Source organism: Phoca vitulina, unplaced genomic scaffold (genome assembly GCF_004348235.1).
Source record: "Phoca vitulina isolate PV1807 unplaced genomic scaffold, GSC_HSeal_1.0 scaffold10, whole genome shotgun sequence".
Classification (NCBI taxonomy): domain Eukaryota; kingdom Metazoa; phylum Chordata; class Mammalia; order Carnivora; family Phocidae; genus Phoca; species Phoca vitulina.
Genome location: NW_022589713.1, coordinates 15,565,559 through 15,584,308, shown reverse-complemented (window position 1 = coordinate 15,584,308; position 18,750 = coordinate 15,565,559). Strand labels below are relative to the sequence as shown.

At 36.1% G+C, this 18,750-nt stretch overlaps 1 protein-coding gene across 9 annotated transcripts in view; it reads right to left on the bottom strand.

Annotated features, from left to right (window-relative positions):
• The window catches only part of TFDP2 (transcription factor Dp-2), a 172,636-nt gene that overhangs the window by 22,581 nt on the left and 131,305 nt on the right, over positions 1–18,750 (bottom strand). For 8 of the 9 annotated variants that reach the window (XM_032408557.1, XM_032408549.1, XM_032408552.1 and 5 more), the window contains 2 exons: positions 5,300–5,462; positions 26–172 (listed from right to left, as the gene is read on the bottom strand). In XM_032408557.1, the coding sequence (XP_032264448.1) occupies positions 26–172; positions 5,300–5,462 (310 nt within the window). The remainder of the gene's footprint in view (positions 1–25; positions 173–5,299; positions 5,463–18,750) is intronic. The other variant, XM_032408550.1, reaches the window with a different exon arrangement.

Below are 18,750 nucleotides of genomic sequence, written 5' to 3'. Positions count from 1 at the left end.
CTAAAAACAGATTTTCCTCACTTACCTCAAGATTTTGACATTCCTGAGCAGAATTGGTAGGCAGGCCAATCCACTTGATTTCTTTTTTTTCCTTTGAAATTATGTTCATTGCCATTAGCACATTTAAAGCATCATAAACTCTTCTCCTAATATTCTTCTGGTCATAAGCCTGCTAAAAAATACTTTTAATGAGTGATAAATTTCAAGGGTTAAGATATAGTCACAGGATATTAAGATATTTAATTAATATTATTATTATAATATCTTTGGAGTGCTTATAGAATTCTATATACCCAGTGAAAATATCCTTCAAAAGTAGAGATAAAGATACTTTCAAACAATCTAAAAAATGAAAGATTATTTTAGCAACAGATCTAAATTAAGAAATACTAAAGGGCCTTCTTCAGGTAGAAGAAAGATGGATGGGATCCAAGGTGGAAGTTTGGAGATGTAGAATGTAGTGAAGACCAACATGAAAATAAATATGTGGGTATATCTCAATTAACACTCACTTTGTAAAACAATAATGTCTTGTGGAATCAAGAATATATATAAAACTAACATATACGACAACAGTATATATGTATCAGAAAGGAGTTATGGAGTTGTTAATTAAAGTGCGTTAAAACCCTGCATTGTCTGGGAGGATATTAGACTTTGAAAAGTCAAGGATGCATGTTTTTTTTTTTTAATTTTTTATTGTTATGTTAATCACCATACATTATATCATTAGTTTTTGATGTGGTGTTCCATGATTCATTGTTTGTGCATAACACCCAGTGCTCCATGCAGAACATGCCCTCTTTAAGGATGCATGTTTTAAAACAGTGCTTTTCAAGTATGTGATCCAAGGACTAGTGCAGATCCGAAAACTGTTATTAGTCTACAATGAAAATAGGGAACTTGCACCAAAATGTCATCACATAGATCACTAAAGCACACTGTTTACTTCAGCTGATTTTTTTAAAAAAAGTCTTTGTAGCAAGATTTTTCTCAATGAAGGAGACTGTGTTAACTTAGATTGTGGGAAAAAAAACCCTATTTTGTTGTGGACAAGCAGTTCCTAAGAAAAAAATCCACTCAATCAAATGCCATGATACTAAAGGATGGTGGAGAACACTGAATACAGAACTAAACTTAAATAAGTGGGAGATTTAAGTTATAGAAATGAATGTAAATATTAGAAATCCTGACGCTATAGAAATAATGATAATATAATAAAAAATATCAGGAGACAAAGTAGGCCTGATGTTCTCCTTGATATTTAAAGGGGCATGGGATTCAAAGCAGATGAACTATTCAAACAGATGAAGTATGTAATGTTTTAGCACAATATGTTTAAAGTCATAATAACTATAATAATATTATTCTTTTAGCAACTACCACTAATATATTCAATCTGAATCTGTGGTGAACAGGAAAGATGGGAGATGCAAGTAAATACAAGCATATTAATTTTTTTCCCTTCATAATCAACAGATACTGGTTTATAGGTGATAACAAACAAAAGAAACAAAATATTGAAGCTACTTAAAGTTATAAAGATAACCAATTAAAGAACTAAAGACTATAAACCTTCCAATTTATAAAAACAAAAAACAAAAAACACCACATATAGCAAGGAATAGGAACCCAGGGAATAGGATACAACCCTTACTTGTATCCAGGCATGGGGATGGGGGTGGTTAGTAAAAATGTATGTTAGATGATGAAATGTGCTAAGAAGAAATGCCTCAGTGCAATGACATCTGAGTGAAAGACATCTGAGTGAAAACTGGAGGGGAGAGGAGAGCGAAACCATATGGCTCCTTAGCAAAGATTCAGACAAAGGAAATAGCAAGTGTAACAGCCTGATAAGGAACATACCTGGCATATTCACCCCAAAACAAAAAACGAACAAAAAGCCCACCAGTCTCATTCATGACTGCCAGTGTACAACTCCTAAATTTTCAGGAAACTATTTCAGGAATTTGATTGAATTCAATATCCATTTCTGATTTTTTTTAATTAAGAAAAATGAAAGATATGTTCATTTAAAAAGATCAAGTTATGGTTGCTATCATTTCAAAATAAAACCTTTATCATAAGGTGACTAGAGTGTAGTAACTGGGAGAGTGCATAGTAGGAGATGAGATCAGAGAGGTAATGGCGGGTCAGGTCATGTAGGGTCTTGTAGAACATTTTGAGAATGTCCACTTTCACTCAGAATCAGAATGCTATATACCTTCTCTACAGGTGCCAGAGAAAAGAAAAAAATACATTACCAAATAATGGCTCACAAGAAAAATCTCTAAGTAACCCCCCCAAAATATAAATAGTTCAACTCACAATCCCTGATCACAGGTAATGAAAAACTCAGTAAAAATTAAAAACTCAGAAAAACAAACAAAAATCCCTATCACCTGGAACTATAAAAACTCTAATGCCATTCTTAGGTCAGAGAGGAATTTAAAACAAAAGCTGCATAATATTTAAAGAATAACATTATATCAGAATCAATGGGAAATGGCTAAAGCAGTGAACAAGAGGAAAAGTCACAGCTATAAAGATTTTCATTACTAAACAAAAATAACAAAAGTAAAGTTTATATCCCATCTATAGGGTAGAAAAATAACAAAAGTAACTTCAGGAAAGAGAAGAGAATATTAAATGAAGATTAAAAAAGACATTAACTGCAAAACAGGAGGGTCGGTTCAGATTCAAGAGATGGTTCTTTGGGAAAAATAATTGCAAGTAATTTTGAGAACAGGTACGAAATGGAGGATTTTCTAAGAAAACATAAAATACCAAACTGACTCTAAGGGAGACAGAAATTCTAAATAGATTAATTACCAAAGAAAAAATGGAGAATGCTATCTGAGCTTTACCCCCCCCACCAAATCGCCAGCCAAGGTGGTGTCACCGGTGATTTCTATGTCAGGGAAGAGAAATACGCATCCAATGCTATTAAACCTGTAATGGAGTAAAGAGGAAGAAGGGAAAAAAAGCCTCTAAATTTTAAAAAACCAGCATAACACTGCAAATCAAAACTGCAAAGATGGTAAAAACAAAAAAAAATCCCACCAATCTCACTTATGAATGTCAGTGTAAAACTCCTAAGTTTTCAGGAAACTATACAGAATTTGATTAAATATCCATTTCTGATTTTTTTTTTTAGTTAAGAAAAAAGAAAGAAACATTCATTAAAAAAAAAAAATCAAGTTGGGGCGCCTGGGTGGCTCAGTCATTAAGCATCTGCCTTCGGCTCAGGTCATGATCCCAGGGTCCTGGGATTGAGCCCCACATCGGGCTCCCTGCTTGGCGGGAAGCCTGCTTCTCCCTCTTCCACTCCCCCTGCTCGTGTTACCTCTTTGGCTGTGTCTTTCTGTCAAATAAATAAATAAAATCTTAAAAAAAAAAAAAATAGTCCCTGGAATATTGTAGAGAATCAGAATTCTCCAGACATCTATCAGTGTTTATTGTCTTCTGTTTTTATTTTTTTAACTGCAGAATTAACTTATTAAAATTATTTCCTAGGCATTTGTATATAATAACATCTCCCTAGCTCCAAACTGGCAAAATGCCATACACAAACAGAGGTAACTAACATTCTTAAATATTTAGTAAATGAATAAATGTTGACGAGGCTTTAATAACAAAGGCTGAACTAAGCTTGAAATGCAAGTGAATCCTTCTCATTGTTCTTTATGGAGCAACTTAGCAGCTAACTTAATGACTGGAATTAGACCCTGCCTGCAGAAACAGGTTTCATTTATCAGGGATACAAAAATTAATTAGTATTTTGACCTACATCAGGCAGTAGAAAAAGAACTATTTTTTCAAGATCTGTCATTTAGGGATGCCTGGGTGGCTCAGTCGTAAGCATCTGCCTTTGGCTCAGGTCATGATCCCAGGGTCCTGGGATCGAGCCCCACATCGGGCTCCCTGCTCAGCGGGAAGCCTGCTTCTCTCTCTCCCACTCCCCCTGCTTGTGTTCCCTCTCTCGCTGTGTCTCTCTCTGTCAAATAAATAAATAAAATCTTTAAAAAAAAAAAAATCAAGTTATGGTTGCTATCATCTCAAGATAAAACCTTTGTCATAACTAAGGTTGGAAGACTATAAATATTTCAAGACTATAAATAAGTCAAGAACTGTTGTAAGAATTGTTGTGGAGTATGTATAATATGATTACATTTAAATAAAATGCAAACCGATCTATAATGATAAAAAGCAGATCAGCAGTTGCCTAGGGATAGAGGGAGAAGGAGGGACAGATTATAAAAGGCAGAAAGAACCTTTTGAAAGTGACAGAATTGTTCTTTATCTCTCTCTAAAATAAATAAAATCTTTAAAAAATAAAATACTACATCTAAAACTAATGATGTAATGTATGGGGATTAACATAACAATAAAAAAATTTAAAAAAAATAAATAAAATAAAAAAGGAAATAAATTTTATTGTGTGTATGCATGAGGAATTTTTGGGATGATACTCAAGAATCTCATAGTAGTAAATATACCTTTGGGGAGACAGATTAAGGTCTGTGGTGAAAGGGAGATATTTTGGGGCACCTGGGTGGCTCAGGTCATGATCCTGCTCAGCGGGGAGCCTGCCTCTCCCTCTCACTCTGTAGCTCCTCCTGCTTATGCTGGCTCACTCTCTCTCTCAAATAATAAATAAATAAATAAAAAAATTCTTTAAAAGGGAGATATTTTTATCATAGACTCTTTGGTACAACTGAATTTTTATAGACATGTTCATATATTATTTTTTCAACTAAAAACAACATAGATTTTTATAGAAGAAACGCTAAAGAATTCAGAAACATATCCAAAGTCATTCAAATATGAAAAGTATGTTCCTGGGCACCTGGGTGGCTCAGTCGGTTAAGCGTCTGTCTTCAGCTCAGGTCATAATCTCAAGATCCTGGGATCGAGCCCAGAGTAGGCTCTCTGCTCAGCAGGGAGCCTGCTTCTCCCTCTCCCTCTGCCCTCCCCCTTCCACAGCTTGTGCGCTCTCTCTCTCAAATAAATAAAATCTTAAAAAAATTAGTATGTTCTTTTTGTAGCCCCCAAAATTATATTTTAAAAATACATGTTAATCTTTATGTTTAAATATATAATAAAAGAACCCTTTCTAAAACAAAACAAACAAAAACTCAATAACAAAAGAATTCCCCAATAGAAAATATGAAACCCTCAGGTAAAGGAGTTGGGGATTCCTTAGCTTGTCTGAGTCCTTAAAAAATGACACAGTCAACCCAGAGATACAGTGTTCCGCCATCACAGGCAAAGTCAAGTGCATGATCTATCTACCTACCGAATCAGCGGCCAAATGGTTATTTGAATTGGTGAACTCTGATACCAGCTCATCAGCCACTTCATTATATGATGTTGTACCTTTCCGCTGAACTTTCTCACACACTTTCATGGAAAAATGTCTCAAGCCTTTTCCATTTTTATCTCCTTTTTTGCTTCGTTTACTAAAAGAGAAAAAAAATACATATTTATACATCAGACTTGCTTTACAAAACTCTAATGTGAGAATATAGTAATTTGATTTTTGCTTTATGTGGTAAATTTTAAATTGAATTAGAGATGAAGAAATGTTTTGAACTTAATTTTTGCCTTAAAACCTAATAAAGTATGAAGTTAGAGTGTTTTCTATACACATCATTCATCTATTCAACAAATATTTACTGACCAGTTACTTCCTATTATGTGCTGGGTTCTGTTCTACAACACTGGGAATAAATCCATGAGAACAGATGAAAACGCTGCCCTGGTAGTTACATATTTACCTTTTTGTATTCTATGTGTGCTATAGTTCTTTTTTATGTAAAATTAAAAGTACTACTATTCTCAGTTTCATTTATCTACTCAAATTTCAAACAGAGGTCATTGGTACTAGCAAAAGATCTAAGTCTTCAATTATTTTAACTTTGGTTAATGTCTAGTCCTAAACTTTGATAACTTATTAAATTTTCAGGGGTTCAATTTAGTTCTACTAATTTCTGAGTGTCAACTATATGCCAAGAACTGCAGTAGGGACCAGAGTACAAAAACGACAACTGAGGCAAAATCCTTTCCCTCAGTATGAGTCATGGGGGAGGGGGAAAGACAAATTAGACCTATAAGGATAGATAATTCCAACACAGTAAGGTAAGTGCCAAGTGAGAGTTATTTACAAGTTCATGGGAATTGGGAAGAGGGCCATCTTACCTAACCTAGAGGAGAAAGGCTTGCTGGAATAAGAGCCAAATGAAAACAATTAACAAAATAAAAAGGCAACCTATGGAATGGGAGAAAATATTGACAAACCCTTTATATGATAGGGGTTTTTTAATATCTAAAATATCTAAGAAACTCCAACAACTCATTAACAAACAAAAAACCCCAAATAACCCAATGAAAAATAGGCAAAAGTCATGAACAGAAATTTCTCCAAAGAAAACACATAAATGGCCAACAGGTATATGAAAAGGTGCTCAACATCACTAATCATTAGAGAAATGCAAATCAAAACCACAATGAGGTATTACCTCACATCTGTTAGGATGGCTATTAAAAACAAAACAAAACAAAAAAGGTAAGTACTGGTACGAATGTGGAGAAATAAGAACCCTGGTACACTGCTGGTGGGAATGGAAAATGGTATAGTCACTATGAAAAAAGTATGGAGGTTCCTCAAAATATTTAAAATAGAATTTCCATACGATCCAGTGATCCTGTTTCTGGGTATATATCCAAAAGAACTGAAATCAGGATCTCAAAGAGGTATCTGCATTCTCATGTTCATTGCAGCATTATTCACAATAGCCAAGATATGGAATCAACCTAAATGTCCATAGGTAGATGAAAGGATAAAAAAAAATGTGGCATATACATACAATGAAATATTATTTGGCCCTAAAAGAGAATGAAATCCTGCCATGTGCGACAACATGGATGAAGCTGGAGGATATTATACTATGCCAATCACAAAAGGACAAATAATGCATTATCTCACTTATATAAGGTGTCCAAAACAGTCAAACACATAGAAGCAAAGAGTAGAATGATGCTTGCTAGGGGCTGGAGGGAAAGGGAAATAAGGAATTGCTCCACAGGTTCAATAAAGTTTCAGTTATGCAAGATGAGCAAGTTCTAGAGATCTGCTGTATAACATAGTGCCTACAGTTAATGATAATGTACACCTAAAAATTTGTTGGGGGTAAATCTCATTTAAGTGTTTTCACCACCGCCACCACCAAAACAAAAGAGAACTGTCAAGTGAAGGAAGTTAGGAAGGGCAACCAGGCAGAAGCAGCAGCAGTAAACACATGGGAGAGTGAAACAGATGATAAATGTTCAGAGAATTAGAAACAAACAGTGCAGCATTACCAGAATATAAAGTGCAAGGAAAAAGATGAAGCAGAAAGGGAGATAAAATGCCAGGCCCTTAAATGTCATGCAAAGGAACCTGTACTTTATCATACTCCTTCAGTATAATTATATTCATTTATAAATTATTTATACATTCTACTGTGTTATATACATTAAGAAACAGACTAAATGTATTTTTTAAAAGAATAAGGGAAGGACAGATAGCTACTTTCTTTTTCCCACATTCCCAAAGAATCACCTGTGGTCACAGACTACTACTACTACTACTACTGAAATACTGGGAAGCCACTAAAGGTAGTAAGTGGGGGAGTAACATAGTGAGATTTTCAGTTAGGCAGAAATTCTGGCTGCAAAGTAGAAGAGGCATTTATGAGGGGCAAAAGCAAAGACCAGACGAGAGGCAAGCCTAGGCAAGAAATATTGAGTCCTGAAATTGGGGCAACTGGATAAGTAGGGTTGGATAAGAAGAGATGGATTTATGTAAATTTTAAAGATAAAAATTTATCTTTATCTTTACTAAGTGACTGATTTATGTGAATGTTAAGAAAGAGGGAAATGAGAGGAAGACTCTTAGAAAGAGGGGTCATTTACTGAGATCAAGGAGACAGGAACAAATTCATGAGTTCCATTTTAAACCTCCTCATCCACATGGTCCAATACCTAGGTATAATCCACATGCAGCTATTAAGCCCTTGAAATCTGGGAAGTCTGAATTAAGATGAATTCATTGAATCTCAAAGACTTGTAAGAGAAATGAATGTAAAATATCTCATGAATATTTTTACATTAATTGTATGTTGAAATATAGTATTTTAGATACACTAGATTAAATAAGAGATAATAAAAACTAATTTCAGGAGTACCTGGATAGCTTAGTTGGTAGAGCATGCGACTCTTGATCTTCGGGTGGGAGATTACTTAAAAATAAAATCTTAAAATTAATTTCACATTTGTTTTTATTTTTTAAACTGGCTATTAGAAAATTAAAAATTACATGTGGCTTGCATTACATTTCTATTGGTCAGCAATGATATTGAGTTTGACATGTCAGTAGAATATCCCAATCGATATATTCAATAGATAGTTGAATATATATGTAAGTCTCACTTTGTAAATGAGATGACAGGACAGGTCACTTACAAACTCATCAGCATGGGTACCCATTCCAACCTTCTTCCTATCAGTCTTAGAGGTTTAGGTATCCCTCTCTGTTTTTAAATCTAACTTCCTTTTTTAAGATAACAGCTTTATTGAAATATAATTCATGTACCGTAAGCTCCATCTTTTAAAGTATACAATTCAGCAGCAACCATCACCACAATCTAATTTCTTCACCCTAAAAAGAAACCCTGCACCCACTGACAGTCATGCCTCATTCCCCCAGCCCCTCTTCCTTTCTTCCTTCCTCTTTCTCTCCCTTTCTCCCTTCCTTTTCTTTCTCCCACCCTCCCTTTTCTTTTCCCTTTCTCTTTCTTCCTTCTTGTCCTTCCTTTCCTTTCTCTCTGTCTCTGTCTCTCTCTTTCTCTCTTACCTTCCTTCCTTTCTTTTTTTACATAGGCTCCACGCCCAGCGTGAAGCCTAATTCGGGGCTTGAACTCACTACCCTGAGATCAAGAGTTGGATGCTCAACTGACTGAACCCCAAAGTCAACTTTTCAACTAGAATTTTTCACTCCAGAGCCTGTTTCTGTTATTGTTTGCTCTCCTTGAGCTGTTCTATCCAGTGTGTGTTTGTTTTTAATATATACCTTTATTGTGAAACTGGAATCTGATCAAGACTTCAGATCCAACTACCACTTTAAAGGAAATACCAAGGACAGAAGAACATGTTAAACTATACTACAGGGATTCAATAAGCAAACTCTTTAGGCTTTTTCTTTAGGATACATAATGTGGTTTCTTCAACTAAAAAATTTTAAGGGAAAAAGGGAGGGAAGGAGGGAGAAGGAGAGTGAAGGGAGAAAATAAATACAGAAGGGGGATCTACAGATTTTGTAAGACATATAAATTTATTTAAATCCTGATTCAAATAGATTAAACACACACACACAGTTATGGGGGAGTCTGGGAAAATAGCAAGAGCAGCATAGTTTTCAAACCCTCCAAATGCCCACATAAAAACAGAGCAACTAGACAGCAAAACCAAAACTCCTTGACAACATTTACGAAACTAAATGACAAGGTATCCTCAACAAGCCCCAGAATACAAACCACCAATAGCCAAAAAGCCTGCACAATAAAGCAATACTCAATGGGGCTGCACTTAATGGAACTCAGAACAGGATAATCCCAAAATAGCCATCAAGAATTTACTAGAAAGCACAACAGGCCAATTTGAGAGCATCAGTTGAAACAAGGAGTTTTACCCTCTTCCATACCAGCTGAGTGCAAGGACCACAATAAAGCTGCAACAATCTAGTCTGTAGGACTCCCACAATTGATATTCAAGAGAAAATGACAAATATTGGAGGTAGGCAAAGTATCTACAGACAGTAAGAGTATCTGAAGAAGAAAAACAAAGCAAGAAAACAGAATAAATACTAAATGCTAAATTCAAGAATATGTTCAGAAATAAAAGATGATAATATCAACCCAGAATGACAACTACCAAAACATTCTAGTAAAATTCTGAATTTCAAAGAAAAAGAATCCTTTATGCATCTAGAAGAAAAGAGTATCAGATTTTTCAACAGCAAGGCATTATGCCAGAAGAAAATAAATATATTTAGGAAACTGAAAGAAAGCATGAACCGAGGATTTTTGTATCCAGTGAAATTGACTTAATTCAAATATAAAATGCACAAACCCAGGAATTATTATTTCCATGAGCTCTTCCTGAAGAAACCACTATAGCACAAGCTTCGGACAATCAAAATGACTAGAGAGACATTCACTTAACGCCTGGTGATGTTACCTATAGATATAAGACTAAATGAGGGCTAGGAGGAATATATATATATATAGAGAGAGTATATATAGTATACTAAAGTAGGTATATGATCCAACACTGTGTAAAGTATGACTATTAAAAAATGGGGAGAAGGGCACATAGGTCGCGCAGTTGGTTAAGCGCTGGACTCTTGGTTTCAGCTCAGGTTGTGATCTCAGGGTCATGAGATAGAGCCCCATGTCAGACTCCATGCTCAGTGCAGACTCTGCCTAAGACCCTCTCTTCCTCTCCCTTTGCCCCTCCCCCAACCCCTGCGCGCCCTCTCTCTCTCTTTAAAATCTTTAAAAGAAATTGGGGAGAGAACAGTGAGAGCATATGCAAAAAATTTTTAATGTTTTTAGTAACCACATTAATAGTAATATTAGTATTATTTGGGACATTAAGCCATGTAATATGGGATAAAACCAATGAAGTAATTATCATATACACTAATTCTATCAGCCTTTCATCCCCTATGTCCTTAAAAATCAGAATTCTCAGTATGGAAGAAAGGGGAATGAGATGTAATGGAGAAAAGATTTAGTAAGATTTGAATTGGAAATATCAAAATGAACCCATGAAGTATTGTATCTTTGTGTGTTATGTGTCTTAGCTCTGTCATTTAAAAGGACTAGAAAAAAATGACCAATCTAGTAGCAATGAGCATCTGCAGCCCCCAATTGGAGCCTGACATATAATTCTCCCTAAAGGAAATCAGGGCTTCTTAGAGAAATGGCCGATTACAGGTATAGGGCAGAAAACGTGTAAGATGAACTTGGAACATCTTAAATTATCAGGTAACCAGCATTAAAGACTACTAAGGTCATGTCAAAAGGACTTAAGAGTCAATTAGAAGAGGCTTCCACTAACCAAACATGGAACAATTTAAGGTTCAATTGTGATAATAATTGCAATGTATGAAACCCATCAAGTATGTTCAAGTTCATGAATTCATAATGATATTTTTTAAAAGAAAAGATTTGGTCATCTTTGGAGGAAGACAGGAACAAGTTCACCATCTTGAAAACTGGCCAATAATGGGAAGGGATCAAGCATTTATTCTGCTTTCTTATATGAACTATACTTCCAGGTAAAGAAATAGTAGGAGAGCTGAAGTGTCTTTATATAAAGTAGTGCCAGTAGTTAGAATAATACTAATTGCAACCCACAGTGAATTAATAATTACAAACATTAAGTATCAGTGGTGTGCACATCATAAAAAGAGACAATGGAAGAACACACCACTATCTAGTCTTGCCAAGGATCAAACACCAGTCTGATAAAGGCACTAAATCTTACTGCCAAACTACAGGAAATACAGAAAACAGAGGAATATGTTGAGATGCACATGAGTATGAAATCAATAAACTCTAGACTGTGGGAAACTGCGCAGTTCAAACAGCCTAATTTCAACAACTAAAGTATGAGGAAAATAATGGGACAGAAGGGAGATTTATGTATCAAAGAGATATCAACTTTTTTTTAAAGGACAAGACTAAAATGTGCGAAAGGATGAATATTTAGGTAATAAAACTATCTAAACCTTCAAGGAAGTGATTACTCTAAAAATCAGGGTAACATTTATAGGAAAGGGTATAGTGATTGGGGTAGGGCACATGAAGGGCCTCTGGGTTCTACTTCTTGATCTGGTGATGGTTACAAGACTGCCCTAAAGTAATGAATTAGTCATATTTTTGGTGATTTTTCTGTATCTGAATCTTATTTTACAAAAAAAAAGTAAACAAAACATGACATTTAAAACAACTAGAAATCTGAACACTTACTACATATTTGATATTAAAGAATATTGTTAATTTTCCTAGGTATAATAATGATATTGTAGATATGTTTAAAAAGGAGTCTTTTTATATATAAGTACAGAGAGATTTATGATGAAAATGATTTACTTTACAGTAATACAGGAGGGGTATATACAAAATGAGATATGCCATGGATTGATTGTTGTTGAAATTCAGAGATATGCACATAAGAGGTTCATGATACGCGTCATCTACTTCTGTATTTTAAATTCTCTAAAATAAAGAGTTAAAAAAAAGGAGAGAAAAAGAATGGTTTGAGCTTATCTTTGATTTTTTTACATTGGTTTAGCCCTTAGCCTCAGTTTCCTATACTCAGCCCAGCTTTCTCAGGAAGGGGTCTTTATACATCACAATACCATATTAATACAAAGGAGAACTCAACCTACACAATACATAATTCTGGGTCCTACTGCAGTTCTCATCTAGGTGAGTGACAGAACCATCCACCCGATCACCCAAGCCAGAAACGAGATTCAACCTACGTTCTTCTAATGCTCTTTCTAACAAATCAATCTAATTCTATCAAATCTAATATTTAAGTCCTAAACAGTTTTTGAATTCAACTTCTCTGTGTTCCCACTGCCCTAGTTCAGGCCCTCATCATCTCTCTCAGAATAAAACTAGAGCCTTGTAAGGGTTCGCCTTTGTGCTGTATAGAGGCATTCCAATCCTTCCTCCATAGGGCCATTATGGTGAGCTTTCTTTTCTTTTCTTTTTTAAGATTTTAACCATTTATTTGAGAGAGAGTGAGCGAGTGAGGGGCGCCTGAGTGGCTCAGTTGGTTAAGCATTTGCCTTCGGCTCAGGTCATGATCCCAGGGTCCTGGGATTGAGCCCCGCATCGGGCTCCCTGCTCAGTGGGGAGTCTGCTTCTCCCTCTCCCTCTGCCTCTCCCCCAGCTTGTGCTCTCTCCCTCAAATGAATAAATAAAATCTTAAAAAAAAGAGAGAGAGAGAGAGAGAGAGAGAAGGTCAGCATGAGTGGCTGGTTAAACGGCTGCCTTCACCTCAGGTCATGGTTCTGGGGTCCTGGGATCGAGCCCCCCATGGGGCTCCTTGCTCAGTAGGGAGCCTGCTTCTCCCTCTGCCTGCCGCTCCCCCTGCTTCTACTCCCTCTGAGATATAAATAAATAAAATACTTAAAATAAATAAATAAATATCTTATTTATTTTAGAGGGCGTGAGTAGGAAGGAAGGGGAGAAAGAATCTGAAGCAGACTGTGTACTGATCGTGGAGCCCCACAGGGGACTTGATCCCATGACCTTGAGATCATGACATGAGCCAAAACCAAGAGTCGGATGCTCAAACGACTGAGCCACCCAGGCGCCCCAGGTAATTTCATTTTTTAAAATAATCCACCAATTCCCATTTGCTATATATATTTTCACACAAAGCCCACTCTATGCTGATTTGCCCTTAGAATTTGGGGTCTTTAGATACAAATGGCTAGCCACACATAAATTTATATAATTAGTACAAGTTAGGTGACAAAGGTAAATAAGAATTGCTAAAAATGGGAGTGCGTGAGTTATTTTGAAAGAAATATGTTGTGTATGGGGTTTTATATTTATGCTAAGAATTGGGTAATGGTTTAAAGTAAATAAAAATCTCAACTCCGTATTTATGAAATTTTTAAAAGCCAGGGATGAAGCAAGGTTTTTGTTTTTCATGTAATCCTAAGCCTTTTTTAAAAAGGGAGCAATAAGATAATCATAGGGTAGTTTTTTTAGGGTGATCGTGTGGCTAATTTGCCTTCTATAGTTAGACGTGGATAATTTTTTAAAAACGATTTTATTTTTTCATTTGAGAGAGAGAGAGAGAGAACATGAGTAGAGGGGAGAGGCAGAAGCAGACTCCCTGCTCAGCAGACAGCCTGACGTAGGGCTCAATCCCAGGATCCTCATGATCTGGGCAGAAGGCAGATGCTTAACCATATGAGCCACCCAGGTGCCCCAGACATGGATAATATTTAAAAGAAGAAACTAAACACAGTCCTTAAATAGTAACAACTACACTTTTAACAGCTATAAAAGCTGATGAACATACTCTTGAAACAAAGACAAGACTACGTATAAGAATTTTATGATTATTCAGTGCATGAAATGATAATAAACTTGAAAAAAACTGGTTAAATATCAACTGTGATAAACTATTTATTAGCTATGTATTTTCAACAGTTTACTTCATTTAACTCTGACCCACAGTATTCTTACATCTGAAAAACAGAACTACAAGTACCCATCTCACAAGGTTGCTGTGAGGATTAAATGATACAGCAGGTGATTTTTCTCTTCATGAGCTGCCAGAATTTTCACAGGCAATACAAACTGAAGGATACTACTTAGCACTGGCTGAATCAAGAAATTAAGGTTGTTATTTGGAAGGCTAGTAGAGCATGATGCCAAAAACAAACCCAACCAATACCCACATCAAAATTCAACAGAAATTTGAAGAGCTAATACCTACAGTACATAGATAGGAGATTGCTCCTGCAACCAATTTTATAAAAGCTTCACTGAAAGTTAAGGAACAATGCCTCTAGCAAAAAAAGAACATTAAAAGGCAAAAGAACTCAACAATAAAAACAACCCAATTAAAAATTGGGCAAGTAACTTGAATAGACATTTCTTCAAAGAAGATATACAAATGGCCAATAAGCACCTAAAAAGACGCTCAACAACAGTAATCATTAGGGAAATGCAAATCAAAACTACAATGAGATTAGGATGGCTATTATCAAAAAGTGTTGTGAGAATGTGGAGAAACTGGAACCTTTGTACATTGCTGGTGACAATTCAAATGGTACAGTCACTGCAGAAAATACTAGGGTCTTATCTCCGTAATATATAAAGAACTCTTACAACTCAATAACTAAAGACCAAAGGATATGGAAAGACTTCAAAGAAGATATACAAAGGTCCTGTAAGTATATGAAAAGATGCTCAACGTCATTAGCAAATAGGGAAATGAAACTCAAAACCGTAATGAAGTATCATTTCACATTCACAAGGGTGGCTATAATAAAAAAAAGAAATAATAAGCATTGGAAAGGAGTGGAGAAATTGGAACCTGTTGCTGGTGGGAATGTAAAATGCTATAGCTATAGTTATAGCTACTCTGGAAGACAGACTATCAGTTATTCAAAAGGGTAAAGAATTACCATATGACCTTGCAATTCCATTCCGAGGTATATACACAAGAGAAATGAAAACTTGTTCACAAATGTTCATAGCAGCATCAACTCAAATATCCATCATTAATGAACAAATACACAAAATGTGGTATAACCATACCACGGAATAAAAATGAATAATATACTAATATATGCCACAACATGGATGAACCTTGAAAATATGCTAAATGAAAGAAGCCAATCACAAACTTAATCAAGGCAGAGTTCTGTTACCTTGAGATCAATTGTCTAAGTTTCAGCTCTGGGAAATAAATGTCTTTGGTGTAATATCTATTGTGTGGAGATGAAATGGAAGGTACGAGGGGATTTGGAGGGTTGGGAAGCTTCAACTGGCCTAGGTGCTCCTTGGATAGTCTTCATTTCATTGCCCTCATTACTTCCCTCACTAATTCATTCTTGCTTTTTATACTTGTCACCTCTAAGCCTAGAGCCTCTCCATTATCAGTCACTATAGGGGAGAATGGCTTCCATTTCCGATTCTAACTTCTCCTATGCATATTTTGGGATGTAGATTTCTCTACTATCACTTGTCCTTCATTATAATCACATTGGCTTTCATCTTCTAATTGGAAAATCTATATCTCTACCACTTTTTACAGCACTTTTAGAAATTTATTTCCTTTTATTATTATTTACATGAAAATTTCAATAGGATTTTAGAGTTGGGGGTCTAAACATGGTGTTTAGTCTATCTATCACCTTAAATTGGAAGCTTACTATCTAAATCTTAAATAGAGTTTACATATTTTCTTAGAATCAAGCTCTCTGAAACACTAAGACCCTCTTTCCAAATAACACCAAAATATGGCCATAGGGTATAAATGCTATGATGATCTCCATTAGTCCATAAATAAAGAAACCAGTACGAAGTATTCTTTTTTTTTTTTTTTCAAGATTTTATTTATTTATTTGACAGAGACACAGCGAGAGAGGGAACACAAGCAGGGGGAGTGGGAGAGGGAGAAGCAGGCTTCCCACTGAGCAGGGAGCCCGATGTGGGGCTTGATCCCAGGACCCTGGGATCATGACCTGAGCCGAAGGCAGATGCCCAACGACTGAGCCACCCAGGCGCCCAAGTACGAAGTATTCTTTACCAAATAAAGCCAAATTGAGAAATAAAATAAAAAATTAGAAAAAAAAACCTAATTGGTATAGTTTGAAATGCATGTTAACTTTTATTTTATTTTATTTGTAAAGATTTTCTTTATTTGACAGAGAGAGACACAGTGAGAGAGGGAACACAAGCAGAGGGAGTGGGAGAGAGAGAAGCAGGCTTCCCACCGAGCAGGAAGCCCGATGCGGGGCTCGATCCCAGGACCCTGGGATCATGACCTGAGCTGAAGGCAGACGCTTAATGACTGAGCCACCAAGGTGCCCCGCATGTTAACTTTTATTAATAATTTCATTTGAAGTATTCAAAAGAATTGTACCCAAAGAATTTCCATGCACTTAACTAGAATCTATAACCACTGTCTTTTTATATTTTCCCAATAATAACTTCTTTTTATTTACAAAAATAATTTGTAGTATGTAACAGTATACCCCAGGTAGAAGTTATAAAAAGATCTATTTAAATAAGGAATCATAGGGGTGCGTGGGTGGCTCAGTTGTCAAGCGTCTGCCTTCGGCTCAGGTCATGATCCCAGGGTCCTGGCATCGAGCTCCACATCAGGCTCCCTGCTCAGCGGGAAGCCTGCTTCTCCCTCTCCCACTCCCCCTGCTTGTGTTCCCTCTCTCGTTGTTTCTCTGTCAAATAAATAAAATCTTTAAAAATAAATAAATAAATAAACAAGGAATTATATATAATAAACTTTATTTCTCACTTAAATGAGCCAACTAGAATAGTTAAATCAGCAAAAGAATTTAATTTGGTAACTCAGTAAAATAATTTAGGAAAAAACCCTTTACTTTCCTGGAAGTATGTATCCATCATGTTGTGTGTGGAGGGGAAGAAAGGGTCCGAAATGGGAAATAAGTTATTTATTCCTCATGGATCTTCACTCCCTCCCTCCCTGGGTTATAGCATTCAGGCTTGCGACCATTTACATGCTGATGATACTACTTATATACTAATGATACCATCACTTAGATAACTAATAAACTTATTGAACTTCATATATCTAAAACAAAATTCCTTCCCAAACCTACTCTGAACTACAGTAAATGTAAAGGACATAAATATTCACCCAGTTGTTCACACAAAAAAACAAGATCCATCCTTTATTTCTCCTCTTCCTTCCTTCAATCTATCAATAAATCTTGTTGGTTCTACCTCCATCATTTATCCATTATTTTCCTATCTCCACTGCCAGGTCACTGCCCCCTGCAAGTCTTTTGATTTTCCTGCTTCTGTTCTTGTCTCCTTAGAATCCATTTATCCCTCAGGAGTCAGTGTGACTTAGATCATGCCATTTCCCTGCAAATCCTCCTTAGAGGGCACCAAGTGGCTCAGTCGGTTGGGCGTCTACCTTCGGCTCAGGTCATGATCGCAGGGTTCTGGGATCGAGCCCTGCATTGGGCTCCCTGCTCAGCAGGGAGCCTGCTTCTCCCTCTCCCTCTGCCAGCCTCTCCCGCCCTTTCTGTCAAATAAGTAAATAAATAAAATCTTAAAAAAAAAAAAAATTCTCCTTAGAAAAGAAACCAAACTCCCTACCAGGACCTACAAGGCCTTTCATCATGGTCTGACTCCTGCCTACCTCTCCACACCTCATCTCACTCTTTGCCTTTCTCACTATCTCCAGGCCACTGTGCTTCCCCAAATACATCAACTTGGTTCCTCATTCGGGAGCTTTACATTTGCTGTTCACTCTGCCCAGGATCCCTGGTTCCTCCACCTCACCTAAGCTATTTACATGCCTGACTTCTTTGCTTTCAAAGATACCTTCTTAGAGAGGCCTTCTCCAAGGTAGCTGCCATCACCTTTCTTATTTTTTTTGTATACATCTATCATAACCTATAAATAATCTTATTTATAACCCCCCCCACACACAATATAACCTCTCTTAAGGGGAGACTTATCTATCTTGTTTATTATTCTCTCCAATACTTAGAACATAACAGTTAATAGATATTCAAAATGTTTGCTGAATGAATGAACAATTTCCTAAACATCGTTGAAGCAATACAGATATTAACTATACTGAGTTTGATTATTAGCTTATTATAGTTTAAATTATATTAGTTAATTAGAAATTATTAGTTTATTATAAATAACTGGAGTTTTAATTTTCCACCAACAAAAAGATATTAAGATTACATGAGCATAAAGGAAGAATACAATACCACTGTGCTACATTTTATTCATTTAAGACAGGAACAGAGAAAAACACCCACAGACTGCCATCACTGCCTATGGGGCACCCAGGACCTTCTTCCCTCAGGAGAGGTCCCAAAAGGAAAATCAGATCTATTTGGAAGAGATGCCATGTAGAAGACACCATCAGATT